At 34.0% G+C, this 25,230-nt stretch overlaps 2 protein-coding genes across 3 annotated transcripts; one reads left to right on the forward strand and one right to left on the reverse strand.

The window, feature by feature from the left end:
• The first annotated feature begins 14,032 nt into the window (after positions 1 to 14,032).
• LOC133296263 (uncharacterized) lies at positions 14,033 to 18,958 on the forward strand. Of its 2 annotated transcripts, none has more exons than XM_061495209.1 (12): positions 14,033 to 14,215; positions 14,314 to 14,369; positions 14,477 to 14,510; positions 14,988 to 15,086; positions 15,212 to 15,360; positions 15,966 to 16,004; positions 16,134 to 16,226; positions 16,914 to 17,012; positions 17,183 to 17,269; positions 17,782 to 17,865; positions 18,548 to 18,613; positions 18,744 to 18,958. In XM_061495209.1, exons 1-12 carry the CDS (start codon positions 14,149 to 14,151, stop codon positions 18,828 to 18,830), a joined length of 960 nt encoding a protein of 319 aa, XP_061351193.1. In that variant the 5' UTR covers positions 14,033 to 14,148; the 3' UTR covers positions 18,831 to 18,958. The 2 variants fall into 2 exon arrangements, with proteins under 2 accessions (XP_061351193.1, XP_061351195.1); XM_061495211.1 differs by having other exon boundaries at positions 17,785 to 17,865.
• A 284-nt stretch (positions 18,959 to 19,242) lies between these two features.
• LOC133296258 (peptide chain release factor PrfB1, chloroplastic) lies at positions 19,243 to 25,102 on the reverse strand. The gene is made up of 7 exons (XM_061495205.1): positions 24,842 to 25,102; positions 24,610 to 24,690; positions 23,739 to 23,959; positions 21,894 to 22,097; positions 21,117 to 21,332; positions 20,674 to 20,860; positions 19,243 to 19,757 (listed from the first exon to the last, which is right to left on the reverse strand). The coding sequence occupies exons 1-7, from the start codon at positions 25,014 to 25,016 to the stop codon at positions 19,453 to 19,455; spliced, it is 1,389 nt and encodes a 462-aa protein (XP_061351189.1). The 5' UTR covers positions 25,017 to 25,102; the 3' UTR covers positions 19,243 to 19,452.
• Positions 25,103 to 25,230: the final 128 nt, after the last annotated feature.

Here is a 25,230-nt window from a genome sequence, read left to right on the forward strand (position 1 = left end):
GATCCAATTGCAACAATCATCACTTAAGAAAAAATAAAGATTCACCAAAACAACAAGAATCACTTTCTGATGTAGTATTATCAACATCCATTACAGACAAAACCTGTCAAATAATTTCATAACAAGAATATGTTTAATAAACACACATGTACAAACATAAATTAGAGTTTAATGTGCTAATACTCAACACACATACAAACATTTGATAACGCATTTTATTTTTATATAAATAAGGATACGTTAAAATTTAATGATATAATAAAAAGCACATGTACAAACGGATATCATAAACTCCGAAAAATAATAACCATTAAGACAATAAACCCACCATTTAAGTAAAGTACATCAGTAATTCAACATCTACTTGCACAATTTCTCATTGAAATCTATCTAGCCATGGCTTTCTCCTGTTCATAGGCATGTTAAGAAATATTTCCCTCCGATCAGGCTCCATAAATTTTTCTGAAGCTTTCACATAGATCTCATCAGAAACGTCTTCAATCTCATTAAGAGCATTCATACACTTAGTAATAGAATAATTGGGCAATGCATTTGAAGTCTCCTCTATACTTTTAGCCTTATACGTCTCAGCATGAATCCTAGGCTTTGGATGTGCCTAAAATTATTTATAAAAATAGTCAAATGATACTTAAAAATGTTGACAATAAAATAAAATCACAACCCCACAAATAAAATCTTAAATGTACCCGAATATAAGATTGCTAAACTTCTTCACTAGTAGTAACGGTGTTAGTTTCTACATTCCAACCAAATCCAATGTATTACAAGAGTAAAGAGAACTCATGATCCTTTAACCACAATTTATTGAACTTTTGTTTTATTTGTTTAATGCTAAAAGACCGATTAATTATAAATTCAGCCTATCCTTCATTAAATTTCATATTCTAAAGTGAAAGAATCCCTTATGCATATTTCGTCTGGTGGCCTCGTCAATCATAATGTATATGTAAGACTTAATTATTGACGAAATCTTTCACTCTTTTTTTTTATCAACATTAATTTTCATCAATCATGAACAAACATTGAATGTAAATAGGCAACTCAAATCTATTGGCTTGAAAAATATGTTCACAATATCTCATAAAAATGTTAGGGCACAATAAAATAAGAACATTATGGAGTTATGCCATTCCATAATCATGCATTATAGAATTGAAAGTCGTCCCTTGCAACTACTGTAAAAAGAATTACCCTTTTAAATTAAGTTCATTACTGTTAACATTTCTTAGTCACTAAATTATTTAAACTGACACACCAAACTATTGCATTGAAAGTCAAGCAGGAAATCGAAATCAATGACCACAAATTTTAATCAAATGCAATATTATATTAAAAGCCATATAGCAAAATCAAGGACTACAATTTTTAATCCAAATCATTAAAGGTCACATGTTTCTAACATCCAATGAATTCTATAAGTAAATTGAAATTATCAAATCTATCCTTGAGAGAAAATAATTAACGAAAGAGAAATTTATTAACTACGCCACATGCATTGACAAAAAAATTGTTAGAATAGCCATTGACTGACTATAAAGGGAAGTTAAAAAGTGCAGTAAGTTGTCATAAACTAATCACTTGATTATCTAGTATATAATTGTTTTAACTCCATTCAGTAGTCACAATCAATATAGCAACAAGGCAGTGATAGAAAATAAAAAAAGAAAATCATTTTACCTCATGATTGTGTGGAGCACTGGTAGCAATAGCATCACCTAGAGTTGATATCAAATTAAATCTGCCAAGGGCTCCACATCTAGTCCTAAGTTTCTTTGATTTAGCATAGTCCTTTGAATGAAGTTGAAACTTTTTTCTCCACTGTTGCCATTTCAGTATTATGTTGTGCCTCTAACACTTCAATCTTTTCATTTAAATGTTTGGCCTTATTAGCATTTATTTTCTCCATTTCTGTCATTTCTTCATTTATTTTCAACAGAGTAGGTGTGGTAGTTCTTTCATAGTAGCAAATTTTCCCTGGCTTTTCTTTCCCAGACACGGCCGGAAAAGCTTCAGTGGAAGGCTGACCAGAATTTTCAATCCAGTCAAAAAGTTTGGTCCAGCATATTTAAAGCAATGTTAGTAAGAGGTAATTATATTTGACTTCATAAATTATAAAGATAAACTTACAATTGCATTAAGGTCTAGCAGCTTTCTCTTCTTCCTTTGTCGATTCCCAAAAAACATTTCAGGTTGAGTGGGGGGATCTGAAATCTCCTTGCTTATACGCTACAGCAAGCAAACGACGGTTTTAGCACAAAAAGCATTCTAAAAAGTTATGCTAAAATATAGGGGTGTGCAAAAAATTCAATTGAACCAAATCAAATAGAAAACCAAACTAAACTGATTCATAAAAACTGGTTTTTTAAAAGGGATAGGATATTGTGACACACAAATAATGTTACGCACAATGTTACAACCACATCTTAACGGTTATCATTTTTCAAATCAAACTCATTAATTAATAATTAATTCGCAATAAATGATAACCGTTAATTGGCGGAAATCAACGGTTAAGATGTGGTCGTAACATTGTGCGTAACATTATTTGTGTGTCACAATATCCTATCCCTTTTTAAAATGGTTTTAAAAACTAAACTGTTTCTTAATTTTTGGATATGGGTTGGATCTTATCTTTTAAAATTGGTTCAGATATCATGGTTAACCAAACCACTTTAGAATAGGGGAAACACCGCGTTAGCTTAAAGCTTAATATAAGCTTTCGTACAAGTTGTATGATCATCTACAAACCTTTTAAGCTCCGACGACTTTGTGCTTGATTAATTAGTTGTCCCGTCTACAAACATGTACCAGGCTGAAGCCCCATGCTATTAACGTGAAACCCGCGCTAGTAGCGTCAGAAGAAACTTTTCATCCAGAGACTCTCACGCTACTAGTGTGGAAGTGGCGCTAGTAGCGCCAACCATTTATAACACTCACGCTATTAGCGTGAGAACCACGCTAGTAGCGTGAACCTCCAATATGCTGAACAGAACTCCCACGCTACTAGCGTGTAAGTGGCGCTAGTAGCACGGGAGTTACGTGAGAAATTTTTAAACAAATTTCGAGGCTGAATCGGATAAAGATTGCACCAAGATTTACGATGAAGATTTAATCAAGATTTCTAAGCAAGGGCACAAACTCTACAAATAGAGACTCAGACCCCAAGAAACATGAATCTTTGGCTGGAGAGAATTCTTGGAGGCTCACGCTGGAGATCAGGATTTCGACAGAGTTGACGATTGAAGACCATTGATCATTCATCTTCTTCTTCTTCTTCTTTATTGCTTTTATGAATTCTTTTTATTTCTTTAATTTGTTTAAGCCAGCTATGTCTGGCTAGTTTGTTTTTGTAGTTGGAATCACGGACCCGATGTGAATCCTTTATATTTCCTGTATTGATATTTTATAAGTTAATTAGTTAGTTTGTTTTATTCTACCTGGTTTAATTTTTACATTTCCTGTTTAGAATTGGCCAATCTAAATTATAGGACTTTGAGGGTTAGAATTCACAATAGACATATTGGGGTTTTAATCTGGACAAGGGTAGAATAATAATTTGTGTATGATCTAGACATAAGCTTACATAGATTGCAGACTCATAATTCATTTGCTTAATGCTTAATTCAAGAGGGATTACTAAGACATTAGAATTATGATTGGGTTAAAGGGTTGAAATCACTAAGACATTAGGGTTCAACTATTTTATAGGAAAATAATGAATTGTCTGAACAAACGAATTAATTAATTATAAAATACAATATAGGAATATAAGGGAGGATCGTAGGTGAAATGCATCATGGCTACATCCTTTTTATAATTTTTTCATCAATACTTTCTCGTGTTCTTGATCTTTTCTTGCATGCGTTCAAAATTTATTGTTATTAAATTTCTGTTTTAAATTTAATTGTTTTTAAATTCTGTTTTGAAATTCCAAAATGAATTACTTTCACAACTCAACCAAATTTTATTTTTCAACTTAAGGGGAATATTTAAACTAGTACTTGATGCATTAATCCTCGTGGGAACGATACTCTACTTATCACTTTATTACTTGAAATGAACGGTATACTTGCCGATTTCGCAACATGGCCTTTGTCCTTTAGTGGGACCCGGTGTAATTTTTAAATTAATTGTCGTCAATTTTTTTACCCGGAAACTCCCAAGACTCTAACTTTAAGTAATTAACATTAATTTTGTCAAATTATCATGTTCATAACTTAAAATTTTAATTAGTAGATCACAGATCCACTAACAGCTGTTTAATTGCACCGTAGTCTTTACCGGTGTTCTTAACTGTACCCGGATTTCATAATCTTCTTAACTTTGACATTTTTGGTCTAATTATGACTTTTTAGGCATATATTGGTCTTTATTTCCATTTTCTCATCTTTTTCCCGTTTCGGGATTCCACCGGCTGCTGCTACAGCAGTAAAAAATATCCGGCAGAAGTGACTTTTTAAAAATACCCCAATATGGGTATCAATCTTCATCAAATCATATCCTAACCTCATTCATGATGTTTATATCATTAGATTAGATCTCTAACTCAGATTTGCTAGGTTGAAGTTATTCTACAGACTGTTACTGCGTCAGCAGTCAAAAACAACAGTTGAAAACTCAACTGTTCAGAATACCCTCAATATAGGTATCAAACTTCATCAAATCTTATGCTTACATCATTTATGATATTCATATCATTAAAATAGCTCTCTAACTTAAACTCACTATACTGGAGCTATTTTACAGTCTGTTATTGCGTTAACAGTAAAAACAACAGATGAAAATTCACCTGTCTGGAATACCCTTAATATGAGTATACAAATTCTTGGAATTTCATTCTCATGCTATTTATGACCATAAGGTCCTCATCATAACCCTCTAATTTAAAAGTCATGTAATTACGGTTATTATATTTAGACTTAAGATTGGAAAAAAATTAAGAAGAATGTGATATGAAAATAAGTAATATTATAATATTTATAAAATATATTTCATTTTTTATTTTTAATTATTTTTTATATTTTAAGCGGGTTGACCCGCCAATCCACCATAAAACGGGGCGGGTTGGGGTTTTCAACCCAAATTCAAGTGGCGGGGCGGGCCAACCCACTTTTGGCGGGTTGGTGGCGGGGCGGGGTGGGCCAACCCGTTTTGCCACCCCTAATTACTATCTATCCATATTTATCCACAAATTAATATAAATATAAATATATATATATATAAGTATATATTTAATGTATCCAATAATAATATGGTGAAAAATATGAAAAGTCAACTACACACTGTGTTAGGAACAACTAATCATAAATAACATTAAAATAACGATATACTGCAAAACATTGAATGGTCAAGTGTTCATTACTTAGTAATGAATAAAAGTAAATAATTATTTTTTTGCAAAGATTTGTGGCATTAGTATTTGAAATTTCACAAATTAGTATTTACAAAATTGAAATCAGATTTAGAAATTTAATTATAAAAGATGAAGGGTGAAATTTTTATTTTATTATAAGAATGTATTGGTTAGCAGGACGACCCGACCCTATGTGCCGAGACCAGTTTAACACTTCTAACTGTTAGTATTTTATACCAGCATGTAAGGGTGCTAAACGAACCAGGGGCAATTTAGGAGCCATTGGCTTGGTTCGTGAAGGCCTGAGCTTACATGTCTAAAATTGGTTGTTGGCAACAGTCTTAAACATGTATAAAAGCTCGTTTAATAAAAAAGTTTCAGGCTCCAATTCAAAAGCTCTGCCTTAGAGCCTCTCAGACTGGTCTAATATATTATTTTTTTATTTTATATTTTTATACTACTTGTAATAGCCTTCTATTTCTCCTTAATCCATTTCACCCTATTTTATTGGTTAAACAAAGATTTTGAATGATTTTATTCTATATTATGCTATTTGGATATACATTGAATTTATGAATATTTATGGAATTACTAGTGTTGTTGATTGTATATTATGTTGGATAAATTTTTGTTGTCTTATTTTTTTTAATAGGTTAAACCAGGGTTTTATATTTTGTAAATAAGTTAGGCCACAGGCCGATAATTATATTTATAACAGGTAACAGACTTGGTCAGGCTGACACATTTAAACATAGGCTCGGCCATTTAACACCCCTACCAGAATGTAATTTGTTCTTATATTTATCCACACAAAAAGTTCTTATAGCTGCGTCTAGATTACAATATATGGGGGCAGGATCATCTTACACCGGTGTAAGAATAATAATATAATTAGAGTTAGCTTTGCACTTGTCCCTGTATAGGTGCGGCGGTAACATTCCCCAAATTAGTTTTAGATTAGCTTCCGCAATATTTCTATTATCATAATTATATAAAATGTGAATTTTGACAATTTATTTATTATAAGAATGTTTTATAACTTGTTAGAAATTTGGGGTGTTACAATATGCCTCCAGCATATATAGAGGTTTCTGAACTGAAAAAAACAAAGATTTGATATTAATTGAGTGATAAATGACATTATATATTAGAATTATTGATAATCCAAAATCAGACATGCTCTCAAAAAAATTATGTATTTTACAGAATAAAAATGCATAAAAGAAGGAGGATTTCACAAAGAAGAAACACAACAACTGCATACTGGCGCGAATCGCCCCAAGAAAGATGAAACACAGCTTTACCCTCTGTCCATCCGCGCGGATCGCGCGGATGCCACATGTATTATTTAATGAGTTGAGATTCTATTTTAAAAAGGACTCTAAATCAAAGTTTTGACCAAGATACAGAGAGATTTGAATTCCTTTCTATAAATAAAGGAGTAAAAACCCTTAGGAGGCATCATTGGCTGGAAGAATTTGGAGAAATCAAGAAAGTGAGAGAGTTCTTGGAATAACAATTTGTGTATGATCTAGACATAGGCTTACATAGATTGCAGACTCATAATTCATTTGCTTAATGCTTAATTCAAGAGGGATTACTAAGACATTAGAATTATGATTGGGTTAAAGGGTTGAAATCACTAAGACATTAGGGTTCAACTATTTTATAGGAAAATAATGAATTGTCTTAACAAACGAATTAATTAATTATAAAATACAATATAGGAATATAAGGGAGGATCGTAGGTGAAATGCATCATGGCTACATCCTTTTTATAATTTTTTCATCAATACTTTCTCGCGTTCTTGATCTTTTCTTGCATGCGTTCAAAATTTATTGTTATTAAATTTCTGTTTTAAATTTTTTTTTTTTTAAATTCTGTGTTGAAATTCCAAAATCAATTACTTTCACAACTCAACCAAATTTTATTTTTCAACTTAAGGGGAATAGTTAAACTAGTACTTGGTGCATTAATCCTCGTGGGAACGATACTCTACTTATTATAACACCTCGTAAATCAAAATGTGAAATTATATGTTATAATGTGGGTTAAAAGGGAAGGATTAGTGAAATCCGGAAATTAAGGGCAAACTAAGTGAAAAGGGCAAAACGGTAATTTACCAAACACGTAACCCTAGGCATGAAAAATGGAGTAGGAGATCTCAAATGGTAAAAATAATGCCGGAAATGGATTCAGGACGAAAAATCGAGTGAATAGGCAAGTTTTGAAAATTCTGATGAATAGTGATTTTACCGGTGTAAAAATACTGCGGTATAATGGTACCGATAAAGGTGAAAATTTTATGAACATTTTTAGGAAACAAAAATATGTCTAGAACCATAAAAATACGTAGATTGTAAAATTGTAGTTGAAATTGATGTTTAAATCAAAGTTAAATCGTGTGTGGGACCCGCCCCACCAAAAGTCACTTAAATCCCTTATTTTCTCTCTCTCCCTCACGCCTTTTCTTTCTCTCCCTCTCTCCTCTCTTTCCTTTCTTCTTCGATGGACAGCACCTCCATGGGAGGGAGGGGAGTTTGTTTTGATTGTTGCCAACTTGAAACCTAGCCACCAAATCAATAGAGTTCCAACATCAAAGTTGTTCCTCTACCCCTTGTGATCACCTTTCATCCTAAGAAATCTTCCAAAGAGTGAGTGTGCGAGGAGATCCTCCTTGGTGATGGGATGGCAGTTTTGAGGAGTTTGGGGGCCAATGGTGGTGCTTTGGCTTGAATGGACCCTTGATCGTCAACCTTTGGAGCCTTAGGAAGCTATTGGTTGTAAGTATTCCTAGTTTCATGAAGTTTTTGTGGAAATCACAATTTGGGTTTGTGTTTAATGAGGTATTGATGAATGTGATGTTTAGGAACCTTTAATGATGTTACTCCTTTGTAAATTGTTGCTTGTAATGATGAATAATGATGATTGAACCAATAAAATTTATGGTGATATATAATTTTATAACTTAGTGAAATTTGGTGGAAATTGATGAAATGGTGGGTTGTGATCATGAATGTATTGGTTGAAAATTGTTGATTGTTGGTTGGTATGTATAAATGGTAGGATTATATGAAGTGAATAATTGTTAGAATGGATGAAAAACCTTGGGAGTACCATCTAGTGAGGAATTCGAACCATGTAATGGTTGGAAGAAATTATGGAGGTGAAAAATGTGTACAATTGATGGTTGGTAATGTGTAAATAATACGATTATATGATGAGTGTGAGTGTGGAATTGGATTGAATACCCCTAGGTTGATGGGAATGAAGAATTCGACCTATTGAGGTCATGGATGGCTAGATGATGTAAAAATAATGTGGTTGATGTTATATGATCGTGATTGGTGTTTAAATGAATGGTAAGTTGGTTTGATGTAGTGAAATTGAAAGGAGGAATGTTGGATGTGTTGTGTGTGTGAGATTTTAACCATATTGAAGGAAATAAGGAAAATGATGTGAAAAGGTGGTATAACCAATGAGTGATGCCTTAGTGCATAAATGATGATTTATTTTAGTGACTAAAATGGTTGACGTAATTGGATTAAACGTAGTTGGCCATTAGGCCTAAGTTGTTTTGTTGAGAATTATTGTATTTGAAAGTGAATTGGTTGTCTTGAAATTGTGTTGATGATCATGTTGATTGATCATTATAGGTTTCCTCTCTCAGACTCAATAGAGGAGAATTAAGCTTGGAGCTTACGTTGAGGAGCATTGGCTTCGGAATGAGGTAAACCTTTGGAACTTGGGTTTTATTCGCTCGTGTGTTCCACCACACCTAGTGGAAGGTCGTGGTTTGATTTGATGCCTTTGATTATATGTAAATGTATGTTCATGCATTATTGACATGATTGTGTGACATGCTTGGAGCATGTTGTGTGAAATAATTGTGATCTCTGGCCAGTAGATGTGTGTTGGTTTGGACATCTGCTGGAGATATCCTTTGGGGATTCCGGTCGGGTTTTGCCGTGGAACCGACTCTGGGAACGGTACCAGGGTGATCCAAACGTGGGACTTCCGCTGGATAGGTCTCATGAGGAGTTCCAATTGGGTTTTGCCATGGGGTCGTCTCAACCATGGGAGAGGCACCAGGAAGATTTCGGGAGTTATACGATGGGGTCCTTTAAGGGAATCCTGATGTGGATGTCCTTGGATTTGTGCCCAGTTGTTGTTGTTGTGTGATAATTGTATGTTATGCATTTTATATGATGATCATTGTATGCACATTGAGTGAGCCATGGGGTGGAGTGATCCTCTAGTACCCTTGGTTTACTGAGATATATTTGTATATCTCACCCCGCGTTTGGGGACATCATTTCAGGTTTGCTGAGCATGGTGGATCTCCGGGCAAGAGGCCCGCTTAGTGGAAGAGTAGAGCGTGAGGTGCATTAGAGAGCATGACATATTGAAGGATTCCTTTTGATGTACATAGTGGAGTATGTGATATTTTGGACTTAGGATATGAACTTGTTGCATGTGAATATTGCCATGCTTTTGTATATTTATGACTATATGTTAAGTCCTTAAAAATTGATGTATGGTTATGCCTCTTGTTATTTTGTATTTTGAGTGAGCATGGGACTTGTCCATGGCCACATATTTGTATTTTGAGGCATTGGAAGACTTGAGTTGTAAATAGACCATTGATTGTGTAAAATGGCTATGATATTGCAAATGGTTGTAATGATGCATTGATTAATGAATATGCATGATGGAAGGGCTTAGAGCCTACATTAGGACATGTGTAAAGTGTACATGAAGTAGCAATGTGTTAAGAGTAGGTTAGACCACTCATTTTGGGTCTTAAAAGCTGTCATCTGTCATTTTTGCTGCATAGTAATTGATTACTTTTCACTGGTAATCGATTACCTGCAACAGGGAACGAAAAATTGAGCTTTTGTCTTCAAAGTAATCGATTACCAGAGCATTGGTAATCGATTACCTAGTTCAGTAATCGATTACCAATATCTGGTAATCGATTACCAGAAAACAGGGGAGCCTAAATTAAGGTTCTGACTTCTACAGTAACCTTTGGTAATCGATTACCTCAAGTTGGTAATCGATTACCACTGTGTTAAATTTGAAAAATGTGTTTTCTAAAGACTAAATAAATGGTATTTCTTAGAGAGATTATATTTGGTATGTTTTATGCTTCCGCGAGTTTCGCATTTACAATTATGGCGTTGTTTTAATTGATTACGGAAAGGGTTGATGTTTAAAGAAAGGAACGTAATAAAAGAAAAAGTTTACCCGTAATTTAATTAACTCAATTACTGTGATTGTAACTGCGCTTAATACCATATGCAATGATAACATTACCGGTATGTAACGGGCTGTTACACTTATCACTTTATTACTTGAAACGAACGGTATACTTGCCGATTTCACAACATGGCCTTTGTCCTTTAGTGGGACCCGGTGTAATTTTTAACTTAACTGTCGTCAAATTTTTTACCCGGAAACTCCCAAGACTCCTACTTTAAGTACTTAACATTAATTTTGTCTAATTATCATGTTCATAACTTAAAAATTAATGAGTTGTTATTTGTATTTATCACTTCTGAAGTCGGGAAGGAATTTCATGAACAGTATCCGTTCCTCGTAGGCTTTGTGTTCGCCGCCGTTTACTTCCACTACGTGATCTTGATTGTGCCTGTGTATTTTGGAAAAGAGGGAACCGAGCATCCGATTTTTTCATCTATGATTTTAATGTTTGGAATTTCAACCACCTATCTTCTTTACACACTGATTTCCCCAGTTATTGGGATCATAGTACCTGCTGTGTGGACATTAATGTTGATGATGGAGAAGTACAACAAGCAAATCTGTATGACCCTACATGACAATCAGCAAATCACTCAATGGATTAGGCGATTGGATCCGATTCTTCGTCCCACTACTACTCAGCAGCTGCCTTGTTAAATTTATAGGCTCATCTTATTTGATATTATGATTCTGTAATAGAATTGGATAGAACTATGGAAATGTAATAAAACTATTTCTGAAATGTGTAGTATGCACCTATTTATGCTTTTGTGCGTGTGTGTTTGCACTTGTCAACCTAAATATTGTCTTATCTTTGGATTTTTATCATTTGATTCCCCATGGTCGTGCAAGATGACAAGAGTTGTACATAAGTCAAGACTATTGTACATACAGTTACTATACAAGAATCATATAGTTCATATTTATCAAACAACATGAACGGCTTCATTGTATCCGAATAATCAATAAATTAGATGCCTGGATTTCGATGTTTGCTATTCCCTTTACTCTTAGCCTCAAGGACAATTGATTGTACATAATGATTTTATGAATTACAATTCTACAAATAACTTTAATAGATAAACATTCCAATGCTTTTACTTTCTCAAGTTCTTGCTTGTAATATTAGCTCTTTCCACTACAAGAAATGCGGTGTTTAACCACGGAAATTTAAATTTAATCACGGTTATTAAATTGCTTTTAAAGCTTCAAGCTTAATTGGTAATTCAGAATTACATTACTTTAAAGCTTCATTTTGGCTGGAGAGAATTCTTGGAGTCTCACGCTGGAGATCAGGATTTCGACAGAGTTGACGATTGAAGACCATTGATCATTCTTCTTCTTTATTGCTTTTATGAATTCTTTTTATTTCTTTAATTTGTTTAAGCCAGCTATGTCTGGCTAATTTGTTTTTGTAGTTGGAATCACGGACCCGATGTGAATCCTTTATATTTCCTGTATTGATATTTTATAAGTTAATTAGTTAGTTTGTTTTATTCTACATGGTTTAATTTTTACATATCCTGTTTAGAATTGGCCAATCTAAATTATAGGGCTTTGAGGGTTAGAATTCACAATAGACACCAGATGAAAGACGCCCCATTGGGGCGTCTTCCCCTTAGGGTGAGACGCCTCACTGGGGCGTTACATGTGACGCCCATTTTGGGCGTCACAGTGTACAATAAATTCGTAATTATTCTCAAAACTGCAATAAATGCGTAATTATTTAATTAAAATGCATTAAATTAATTTTTTTGCCATGATTTTACACCTCATTAGCTTATTCAGTTCAAAATTGTTTCTCACAAAAGTCTTTTCATTTATTGATATATATAATAATCTAAATAACATCAACTAATTTAATAATGAATAATTAAAGAATAAAAAATATATAAATTACAAACCCTTATATCAGAAAAACTAGTTATATTGTGGAATTGATCATTTACAATTACCTAATTTACGTGTTATGAATTAATTTCCGAAACAAATTAGAAAAAATTTCGCAAAAAAATTCGCATTAATTTGGGGTTTGGAGTTAAAAAGAGACAAATAATGAAAAGGTCGACAAATAGAATGCAAAAGAATACATGATAAACTTGATTGCTGGTCATACGAGCGATGGTTGGTAAATTAAGGTGGTAAAGATGCTTTGGTTCCGTTATGCCTCATGGTCATACAATAACTTCCATTTTACATTATTTTGAGTATTAAAGGCATTATCATAGTTGCTTATACATAAATTAACTATCATGGCTTCGAATAGTAAGTAAAATATAAAAAATTTCGGGAATAAAAAAATAATAATTTTTTTCTTAATTTAGATTAAAGACATTAGAATTTATCCACATGAAGCTCTGAGATCAGATGCATCTACTTTGATTTTTTTTAAACGAGAAAAGAAAGCCATATCTTAATATTGAACTTTTTGCTTCCCAATACGAGTCATGAGACGCACGGAAACACAGCATCATAAAACCCAAATGGCATAACCAGCAATTCATAGACACCATCTGTTTAAATCCTGTCTTCCATTCAAGAAAAAATAGATCTTTATTTTATGCATGGCTAAGATTCCAGTGAGTTAAAGTTCATTCTACCCTAAAATAAAATAATCGCTTTGGAAGAATGTTCAATGATCAATCCACACATACAAAACTCAGCACCAGCTTCTCATTTCCTCCTACAAAATAAAATTGTCAAAAACCAAAAACTATGAGCAACCTATATATACTGTTGTGCATTCGCCAATGAGGTGATCACTCAAAATCAGAGCTTCCACAGCAAAAATAGAGGCCTTGTAATCTATGAAGCACCGATTCTGACACGGCATTTTCGATACGTTTATAATACGTTCTTGATATAGGAAGTTGATACCATTCCGAAATGCATATCTGATCTGTTGGAAAAAATTTTAAGGAGTATCAATGCTTCATAGCTTGTAATAAGGATAAGCTATAAATTTCAGGTGATCCAAGGTCAGCTCAATCTTTTAATTCTCTGCTTCCAACTTTCTGCTTGTATCCCCGTGAATCCATGATACATAAAAGTATGTATAAAAATAGGGTTTTATAAGAGTTATATTGTAGAAAAAGTGATTGTGTAATGTTATAGAGATTCATTTTGTGTGCCTTAATTTTTTTTTTTTATTTTGCTTTAAAAAGTGTGGGTCCCACAAAATATTGTGTGTGTAGGAAATTTTTTTGTGTCGTATTAAAAGACAAACTAAAACCTCATAAAAATATTATTAATAAATATATAATCACTTACTCTTTATAGCTAAATAAAATTCCGATAGGCGTTCACCAAATAAATAAATAAATAAATAAATCCGATAGGCGTTCAAATATTGACATTAACGCCTGTTTATTCCATTTTCATGCCTGGGAACAACCAGCAACGAAAATAAGAAATGGCTAACAGCAGAAACACCAAGCAGTAATTACCGATTTGTCAACACAGACACACACACACAGAGAGAGAGAGAGAGAGAGAGAGAGAGAACCCCATGTTGGTGGTGTTCATTTGCGTGTTCCTTTTATTGTTATTTTTATTCAAATTCGCCACCGCTTATGGTATTTTTTTTTATTTCACTCTATCATCCCTCTTTCTTACTTTCTCTCTTTTAATTTTTTTATTTTCGATTCTCATTCTTTTGTTTTTGATTTATTAGGCGATTTCACTTTGATGTCCAAGAAGCAACCAAAGCGCCATGAAATTGAAGACAAGGTTGTTTGTTTTAACCGAGACTTGTTATGCTACATACACACTTAGTGTTTCATTTCTTACGTCAATAGATAAATGACTTTGCACTCTCTTATTGCATTTCCTTCCAGGTTTTCTGGATTACTGGTGCTAGCCGTGGAATTGGTATAACTATAACTATAACTATACCCTTTTTTTCATTCCTTCTTTTAGTATCACTCTTCTATTTCTAGAGGATTGATTTGTTTATGTAACATTGGGCTTACATCAAATTCAAATTCACCCAGATATCACTTTGATAAGTGAATGAAAGAAAGTAATTAACTTTGGATGAATTTGATTAAGGACAGTTAATGCAATTCAAGTTCAATTCTTTATGTCTTGCCCTTCCGTTTCCAGCTTAATTCTGTTAATGGTCGACTTTGAACAAGTGTCTTGATCTAATTAATCATGCAATACCGGTTTTGAGTTCAGTTGTTTATTTGATTTTATTTCAGGGTTCCTTTGTGCTTAAATTCTCCTCTAAATATTGAAAGATTCCTTTGTACATCCAGAACATTTTCCTTATTTTGTGACTAATTTTGTTTGCATAACTAATTCCTTTTTCTCTTCTATTTTTTCTATTCAATGATGTATATGAAGGGGAGATTCTAGCTAAACAGCTTGCAAGTTTAGGGGCCAAGCTAATAATCTCTGCAAGGAATGAAGCTGAACTGAACCAAGTAAGGACACAGCTGAAAGGTATATTCTATTATGTATAGCCGCATGTAAGGTTTAAATAACTCATTTTATGACTTATGTCTGTGTACAAATAATGATGTGGACTCGTGCTGTGCTCTATTAATATGTGATTTGCGCACCACCAGGTAAGCATGCACCGGTTGAAGTCAAGATTTTACCAATGGATTTAACATCTGGAGAAGATTCTCTTCGGAAGGCTGTTGAGAAAGCAGAATCTTTTTTTCCAGATTCTGGTGTTAATTACATGATCCATAATGCAGCTTTTGAGCGTCCGGTAAGTGACTGATTGCTTTATCTAATAGCTAGATTTCATAATTCAGAAATTGCATCTGGAGACAAAACAAATATGTGCTTGCTCGTTATATTAGAAGGTACACCTGTAAATGTAAAACAAGAGAAAGAAAAAAAAGTGGAATTGTTGTGTCCTCCTTTTAATCAGGATATACAATATGCAGACAACATTATTAGTCGTTATACAGGGCATCAACATATATATATATATATATATATATATATATATATATAGAGAGAGAGAGAGAGAGAGAGAGAGAGAGTTCATTTTTATATCTTTAGCATTGTTTCATATATCTCTTTTAGTGTTTTAATCACAATTATAGGATAGTAGAATTACTTCAAATGTGATAATTTTGAGTGTACTTGCATGTTGGTGGATTTGTAGCAAGTATCTTTATTAACAGAACACCGGATTTGAGAAAATGCGATGAGATGCTTGCATATCATTACCTGCCAGGACGATATAGTGATGATGCTTTGGAGAGTTGATGAAATTTCTCTTCACTGATCTATTTTAATGATTCTTTATTTATAATATGCTTCTTTAATTAAAGGTATTATGAAATTAATTATTTTGTTTCGCAGAAAACATCGGCTATAGATGTAACTGAGGAAGGTCTTAAGGTATCTCTTACTCCTGCTGCTTATTTACGAAGGCTTTGAAAAGTGTTTTTCTTTTTGCCTTTTTAGTCTTCTTTCAAAACACTGAAAGTAGCCTTCTGAAATTTTATGTTGCTCTTCTCTCCTGATTAGGCAACATTTGATGTTAATGTTCTGGGGACAATAACTCTCACAAGGCTTTTGGCACCTTTCATGTTGAAGAGAGGGCGAGGTCATTTTGTGGTGGTATGTGGGAATTCTTTGGTAATATCTTATTTTGGTTACGGAATGTGGATAGCAATGTGGTTAGAAACTATATCATGTGGAGCATGGAGCTTGCAGGAAGATGTTTGTTACTGAATTTTTGTCACTAGTCGGGTTTTCAAATACTTTTTATCCTTGAATGGGCAATCATAATTTTAATTGTTTGGTTAAAATATATTGGCATGTGTTTTATGTTTTAGGTGCACTAATTTCTAGCTATGTTTATAACTATCATCAACATCAATATCAAATTTATCACAAATTAGTTGGGGTCGGCTGTTGGTGAACCCATATAAAAGCAAGAACAGATTAAGCAAAAATAAATAAGAAATAAGAAGTGATTGTTGATTCACTTGTATCCAATGGCTCATATAACTAGAAAATTATAGCCATTAAATAAAAGTGAAATCAACAGTCAAGATTAAGTGTAACTTCAGTCAAGATTAAGATTATAACTTACACTGGTGTAAAATGATCCTGGCCCATATGTATCCTGGCCCATATATATATATATATCTGTGTGACTCCTAATTTTGGAGAGCTTATTTGATATTGCTTTGTGTGTGTGTGTGTGTGTGACTCCTAATTTTGGAGAGCTTATTTGATATTGCTTTGAACCCCATTTCCCGTTCATAAATTGATAATCTTTTGTTCTTTGTTTACTATCAGATGAGCAGTGCAGCAGGAAAGACACCTGCCCCAGGTCAGGCTGTATACTCCGCTTCTAAATATGCTCTGAATGGGTACTTCCATACCTTGCGTTCGGAGGTATGTTGATAGTGTTTATTATCTTTGGTAAAATGGTAAGCAACTCACCGCGATAAACCATACTATACTATATAACTGGAAGATAAAATACATAGTTTTCCTCCAAAGACATTTTATTCTAATTATCATACAGTACATATCATGCATTACTAACCATTTTATGGTGGCAGCTTTGTCAGAAAGGAATCGGGGTAACTGTTGTCTGTCCTGGTCCAATAGAAACATCAAAAAACTCTGAAGTGAACGTTTCATCTGAGGTATATTTCTTTGCTAATTTATCATCCATTACTAATGTAAAGAAAGACACAGCTTGAGTCTGTTTTTTCTTTACTTTCTTCCTGCGATGTACATAGTACAGGTATCTTTAGAAACTTCTAGTCCACTGAGAGTGCTAAATCAAGATACATTACTATTTTCTATGTTTTGCAAGAATGAAGAAAATTGTTTTCATTGTACCTGTTAGCTAAAGTTGATGTACATAATTTTACTTCAGATTTTTTCTTTTGATATAGTTGGCACATGTTCGATTATTATTATAAAACTATGAATATGGATTGCTGATCTCATGTTTGCTAAATGAAAACAAAACTAAAATACATAAAAATATCTAATTTTATTGCGAAAAGGAAATGAAATATTGATTGCGGAGAAGCAGTATAGGGCAGGATCCTGGACTATACAGTATATTCTTCCCTGTCGTGTGGTGTTGCACTGGATACATTATATTAAACATTGAAAGTTCGTTTTCTTGCATTGCATTCTGTGACAGAAGCGTTTGTCGTCGGAAAGGTGTGCAGAGCTGACTATTATTGCTGCAACCCATGGCTTAAAGGAAGTTTGGATATCAAATCAGGTAAAAGCATTGGTATTAGCAATTCACTTCTGTTCGAATGCTCCTCCACTATTCAACTTTTGTGCCTCCTTATCTCTTGTTTAAGATCATGATGGTATTTGTGTTAGGAAGAGAGAGCGAATCAAGGAGGGTGAGGGTTTAACAAGTTATTATTTCATATAGCGAATCTGCTTGATGCTTGCTTTTGGTTACCTTTTCGATTTAACTACTCCCTTTTTACGTGACTTGCTGCCACCTTCTCCTTTCAATTGAGATTAAACATTGTCCTTATAATGTATCATTAAGTATGTTTACTTTGATTGTATGTTACCTTGTTTATGCAATCGTCTGTATAATTGTGTAATTGACATGAAAATACTGGATCGTTGTTAACTTGTAACATCATGAATTCAAGTATGACGCTGGGAATATCTTTTCCTGCTTTACGAAGCGTAAGAGTTTATGTTCACTCACCCAGAAGATTGAATGTTTTGACAAATTTAAAAATTTGTTGCATTTATCTACTTTAAAAAAAAAATGTTGGATTTTAGCATTCGGCTGCTCCTGATAGATAGGCTAATTGGTATGCATATGCACGCTTTGTGGTGGGTATACTGTTTGTGTTGGTGATTCTTTCAATTAGCAAGAATTATAATTTCCAGCATGCAACTTTGGTCCTTGATCAAACTGACCTCTTTTGCAGCCTGTGCTGCTTGTCATGTATCTTGTTCAGTACATGCCATCGATTGGTTATTGGCTCATGGACAAGGTATTTGCCATCTGTTTAATATGCATTTTGTCAGTCTTTTAACATTTTTTTGTTTATCATGTACTTACATTGGACATCAGTTACAATACCTAGTTTTTACATATTGATAGTTTATATAAATGACTGATAGGTTGGCAAAAATCGAGTAGAAGCTGCTGCACAGAAAGGAAATACTTATTCTTTGAGTCTACTGCTGGGAAAAAAGAAGGCATCGTGATCCTCATTTGTGCTTGTTTTTCAAGGACTTGTATCAAATATAATTTAGTTGAAGGTTATCTATCAAACTGAATAACACCTTATCTGACAATTGACAAGATACGGTATTTGGAATTTCAAATTGAACAATGAAGGTTTAAAAAATTCCAATAGGCGCCTCTACTTCCATAAACTAAACTCCACATTACTTTTAAAATGCAAAATAACAAATCTGAACATAAACTAGTGATTCTTAAAGGTAAGATTGACACGATATATTTCAGAGATTGAAAATGGAAAAGAGAGCTGGATAAAATTGGGATAATGCAGGGATAAGGTCAGGAAAAATGACAGGTGATCCTCCCAAATTCTACAAATCACAGGCTTTAAATGAAAGATCTGCAGATGCTAACCAGCATTATCTTCTATTTTATAAGCCACCCAGTTTCAAGGTGACATCAACAGTTGATTTAGTAAAAATCAGCGATTAAAATTATAAATGGATAACTAATAGGAACCAGTGGCAACAACTTAAATTGTCTCCTTAATTTCACATTGTAATGCGATACATAGGTCCACTAATACAACAACCTAACTATACCTCACTTCGGGGGAGCAAGGACCCGTGACTAAAATAGAAGATATTAGTTGACCCCACTTGCAGACAGTGTCATACTGTACTTGTGTCTGAGGTAAGATTTGATGAAAGGGTCTAACTCGCCATCCATAACAGAGGTGATATCTGGCGTGTCATACCCCGTTCTTACATCTTTTACTAGTTTGTACGGATGGAATACATAGTTCCTTATTTGTTGTCCCCATTCAGCTTTGACTGCTTCTCCCCGAATCTGCTTAATTTCAGATGCACGTTGCTCTACAGCTATCACCAACAGCTTGGCTTTCAAACGGCTTAAGGCCTTTATCTTATTTGCTAGTTGGGATCTCTCCTCTGCACAATGGTCGTTTGAAGTTAACACTTTGCAATTAAAAACTAGATTATTGAATTGGATCCAGAATAAAAATAGTACAAGAGAAGCGGCTCTCATAAATTTTGACAAAAAATAATAATAATACAACATATGGATCCTCTGATTTCTTCCCTATATAGTCCTAGCCAAATATCAAGCTGAAATTACCATTAAAAAGCACCTAATGTATTCCACATATATATATATATATATATATAAAAGGTAGGATCCTTTAACACCGGTATCAAATTTCAGCTTGATAAATGAAGTATGTTATCACACGAACCAAGTTAAATCACAATACTTGCAGCTGAAAATTCATAAAGTCACCTCAAACAGTTCCAAATTCAAATTTTAAATAATATCTAATGTTTCAAACAACGAAGAAAACTGTGGAGAATAGCCTACTTGACACTTGGTTGAGACCATTTTGTGCATAAAAATTAGTTTCCTAAATGAGTACTTCTAGTCATATTGCTAGTAAGGGTTAGAGTGGCGATAAGAATTCCGAAAAGAGAAACATTTTGCGCTTTATTTTTGAACCTTTGATCCATTCAACTTAATATGAGAAATTGTCACCAAATATATTTTTGAGTCATCATTAATTTAATATTACGTTCAACCTACCCGCATATTGACCTGTGCAACACAGTTAACCATGGCTGCAATGGCACAATTAGCCCTTTCAACAGCAGTGCACAATAAGCAATAAATAGGTATGCACCCTATGAACCCCCAAACCAAAAAAAGAAAAGAAAAGAAAATATTTGCTGCAAAGAAGCAGCAGAAACATGGAAGAGGACTTCACAGTCATGTAAAAAACCAATTTCATGATGGAACAAGATAAGTTTACTTTAGTGGGATTAAGTAAGTGCCAAAGGAGGAAAAAAAAAAAACCTGTGCAGCGAACAGTGACACCAGTTGGGATGTGTGTCATCCGAACTGCAGTTTCAACCTTGTTCACATTCTGACCTCCTTTTCCACCTGCTCTTGAAAAACTAATTTCCAGATCCTCCTCAGGAATTTCAACATTCATAGATTCTTCTGGAAGAAGAGGCATGACTTCAACACCAGAAAAGCTTGTCTGTTTAAATATTAAAACCTTGTAATTTAAAAGAAAATTTGATGTATTTGACAATTAAAGGGAGAGAAATAGAATTTAACAATCCATCGCCACCCAATGGCAAATCTGTAGTAAATGACCATGTACATTAAAAAAAAAATTGGGATTCATGGACATCATTGTTATGCACTCTGATGCCACTTTTCTTTGGGTTTTTGTTCTTTGGGGCCTGATCTTGCAATCTGACATTCAGCTACCCAAAAAAGTTGGTTATTACCTGACGGAGACCTTTGGCATTAAAAGGAGATTGCCGAACAATGCGATGTGTTCCTTTCTCCCCAGACAAATACCCATAAGCATAACGACCTTCAATTTCGATGGTGGCAGATTTAATTCCAGCTTCTTCTCCAGGGGATTTCTCAACCACTCGGGTCTTGTATCTCTGTTTCTCACCCCATCTCACGTACATCCTAAGAAGCATGTCCGCCCAATCCTGCACTGGAAATGATAATTTTGTACAGAAGTTGAAACTGAATACTCAGAATCACCATCAGGTACTCAAATTCCAAGGAAAACACAAGTAGAAAAAGGAACTGGAAAGATAGATAAGTTGCATCTCCCAGACTACACAGGGCAGGCCCCTTTATCATGGTTTGGAAAATAAAAATCAGCAAAACAAAGCCCACATATGACTAAATTCCTAAATGGCAGAATATTAAATGCTTAATAAACCCACACCCCACACATTAGGGGAATGCTTGTCCAGATTTGATTGCATATGACTCTTTATTTGTCAATACTTCAGTAGAGATGAACAAAAATATTCCTGAAAGCCAGGAAGGTTAACAATGTTGAGACATAGAGGCGGTATTCTAAAGTCACAACTGCAGAGAATATTTACTCAGGATGATGAAAAAGATAAGTTCTAGATTTTGTTGGCATACAAGTTCTAGTCATCTATCAGCACAATATATCAGACTAAGTGTTCAACGAAGACTAACAATGAGAGAAACAAGTTGATTGATGTAGCATCTGTACATAGATAGCTATTTACCTGTGCATCAGTACCTCCAGCACCCGCTGTAATAGAGATAACAGCACCTTCTTTATCGTAAGGACCAGAAAGAAGTTGAGTCAGCTCAAATCGATCTAGTGATTTATTCAGTTCTTTAATAAGACTAGCAGCCTCCTCAAAAAGCCCTCTATCAATGGATTCCATTTCCTCAGTCAGCTTAACTATTGTTTCTGCATCCTCGACCTATATTCATTGTGATGAAGGTCCATATTGGCACAAAGCTTGATTAATACAAGAGAAGAAGTGGAGACACTCAATTCAACATGTGGTCAATGAATCCTTAAGAGAGAAAAAGATCTGGTGTACACCACTCATGCATCATGAATGTTAAGCAAGCCATGTTTATAAAACCAAGTCCGCAGATAGGTTAGTTTCCTTTTCACCAGTTGGCAAGTGGGTTAGTTACTTAGTTTCCTTTTGATTTTTATTTTCTTTATATCAACAACTAGGATAATTAATTCGAATTAGATCAATATATCAGTTACATAGAATTCTCAACCTTTATACTACCATTTCCAAACATTTAAGTCTCAAATGCTACACCCCATATCCATAAATTTAAATATTATCACTCCAATATGTGCAAGTAATCCTGAATTGCTGTCATATCAACAGTCAAAACCCACAAATTGTGTCTAACCACAGATTACAAGTCTTATTATTACTGACATATGAATAAACCAGACAGCTTGAGTGCATTTTTTTAGGCCCATTGGCTCTTCTTTTTCAGGAGGTTTTCTCCTTCCCCAAGATGTACATGCTCCCTTTCCATCCTATTATAATTTTTTTTTAAAAAGAGTGAATCTCTTTGGCTGGAATTATGTGAGTAATTAGTCTACATAGACATATAATCCCCTCTCCTACCCTTATTTCCCCATATTTATTTAACTTACTAATTCTCTCTAACTGACTGTTCTATCTGTCTAAACTAACTACACTGTCTTCCTTTTATTCTTCCAAGCAACTACCCTTCTGTCCTGACACAAGCCAGGCATGGGCTTTAGAAAGGCCTGTTTAATTAAGTATGCTATGGCCTAGGTCTTTAAAAAACCTTTAATTTATAGTACTTACATAGTTTATTAATTAGGGGAGGGTTCTTTTGACTCCAGAGTAAGACTTTTAAATCTTACTCCCCATCCCAGCCGTTGATGGACGGAAATCAACGGTTGTCATTTATAGTGTAATTAATAATTAATATAACTTCCTAAACTATAACCGTTGGATGGACGGAAATCAACGGCTAAGATGGGGAGTAAGACTTATAAGTGTTACTCTGGAGTCAAATGATCTCTCTCCTATTAATTATAGAGAAATATAACATATTAATTTTATAGAGAATTAACAATTTTATTAAAGGTTATTATGTCATTTATTAATTATGGCCTATAGATTAAAACTAAAAAGTTCAAGTTTCTTAGCATTAATTGAAGGAATGTAAGCCCCTAAATATGTTCCAGGCCAGGCCATGCTTTTATATTTTCGCAAAAAGGCCAGGTCAAGCTCCAAAAAAAGCATGCAGCGGGTAACAGGCCAGGCTCAAGATGATGATGTCTTGCAAAACAGGCCTAGTCCTACTTAGGGAAAGCATAGCCTAACCTATTCACATCCCCATGTACAGTGAATATATTTGTTGCATGCGCCTAAAGTATAATGTAACTATTCTAACATTTTTATAATAAAGTTCTTATGATTTTCCTTTAATACTGCACCCAGCAAATCAGTAATTGAAAATAGTAAAATTTCCTGTATTTTCAACTACATATTGGTTCTTAATGTAATTTTTCCTAAAATAATTGTTGGAAATTGATAAGAATTATATCTAACCTGGGTTTTGAACTCAGTGAGCAATTTTATCTTATCTTTGACATCAGCCAAGGTCGAAAGAGTCTCTTGAGCTTTGGCTCGATTGTCCCAAAAGGAACTAGCAGCTGCTTTCTCCTCTAAATTGGAAATTTCTTGCTCCAACAGCTGTAGACCAGAAGATTCTCTAATCTCTTCAACACGCTGTGATGTAATTTCAACATCTTTCCTCAGGGAATAAAAATCTGCAAAATAACACCAAGTGATGCACTACATTATAACAACTGATCCAGAATTAATTCTATAAACTTTTCTCTGATTAAACACATCCATGCATTATGATCAGTGTATGGTCATAGAAAAGCTGGAGGGAAACTGGAAAGTGTCAAATGACTTAGACCTAAAGAAGTCCATAAGACAATGCCAATGTACAAATGTACTTATTCAATTACAAATTAAAATTTTAGATTACAATGATTTGGAAAAGCAAAAAAACACAAGGAACTACAAATATTAATAAGAGATTGGCCTGTAGTCTCTCTGTGTATCTGACTATGTCATTCCTTTAGGCTATGTTTAGATACCTAATGATGGGTGGAATGAAATGGAAAGGGATAGGATGGAATGGAATGGGGTGGAATGAACTTACTATACCATTGTTTAGATATTTTATGATGGAAAGGGATAAACCATAGGAGTTCTGCAATTGACCTATAATTGGATAGGGTTACTTGAATTTTAGTGTTATCCTAAAGATTACTATCATCAAGTCACGTCCTATGCTTGATGTATGAATGAAAATATCACATCATTTCCCCTAAACTATACTAAAAACACCTCAAATGAAGTTAAGCTATAGTTTCTAGCTTATTGTTTAACTAAAGACATAAAGTACCTTGTAATTGCAATTCTCTTGTATCGGCGTCCTCCCCTTCCCCAACGCTGCTCAATTGATTCTCCGGCGTCGCAGACAAAACTACCGGAAAATCCAGAAACAGACAAATCTATTCTCAGATCAGAAGATAAGACAAAATTTAAAAATAAATTAAGTAAAAATGAGGAGTTGAAAATAAATACCAACGAAATTCATTGAATAAGGAAGAAACAAAATAAACACAGAAATTTACCAGGTGGTGGAGGAAAACGAGAAGGAGAAGAGAGAGTGGTGCGGAAAGAAAATAACGGAAAATGTTTTGAAGAAGAAGGATTAGGCATTTGTGGAATGAGAAGTGGTTGTTTACATTTACACCTCAAGGTTTTGGCGGTTATAATGGTGCACAGAGGCTGCAAAACAACCTCCATGGATTTCGAGTTAGGGTTTTTTCGCGCTATCTAATTTTTGAGCTCTGCTGAACGAAGGTAGAAGCAGATAAGGGAGTGTGAATGACTTCGACGCGTCACATATAGCTCAAATTTCAACTCGTGTATGGGTGGAGAGTGGATGCTTTTAGTGGAAAATTTGAAATTGGTAATATAATATTTAAATATGGTTTAAATTATTTAATTAAATTTAAAC

The sequence above is a fragment of the Gastrolobium bilobum genome, unplaced genomic scaffold (assembly GCF_033153095.1).
Source record: "Gastrolobium bilobum isolate Gb01-03AN ecotype WA unplaced genomic scaffold, APGP_CSIRO_Gbil_v1 utg6327, whole genome shotgun sequence".
Lineage (NCBI taxonomy): Eukaryota > Viridiplantae > Streptophyta > Magnoliopsida > Fabales > Fabaceae > Gastrolobium > Gastrolobium bilobum.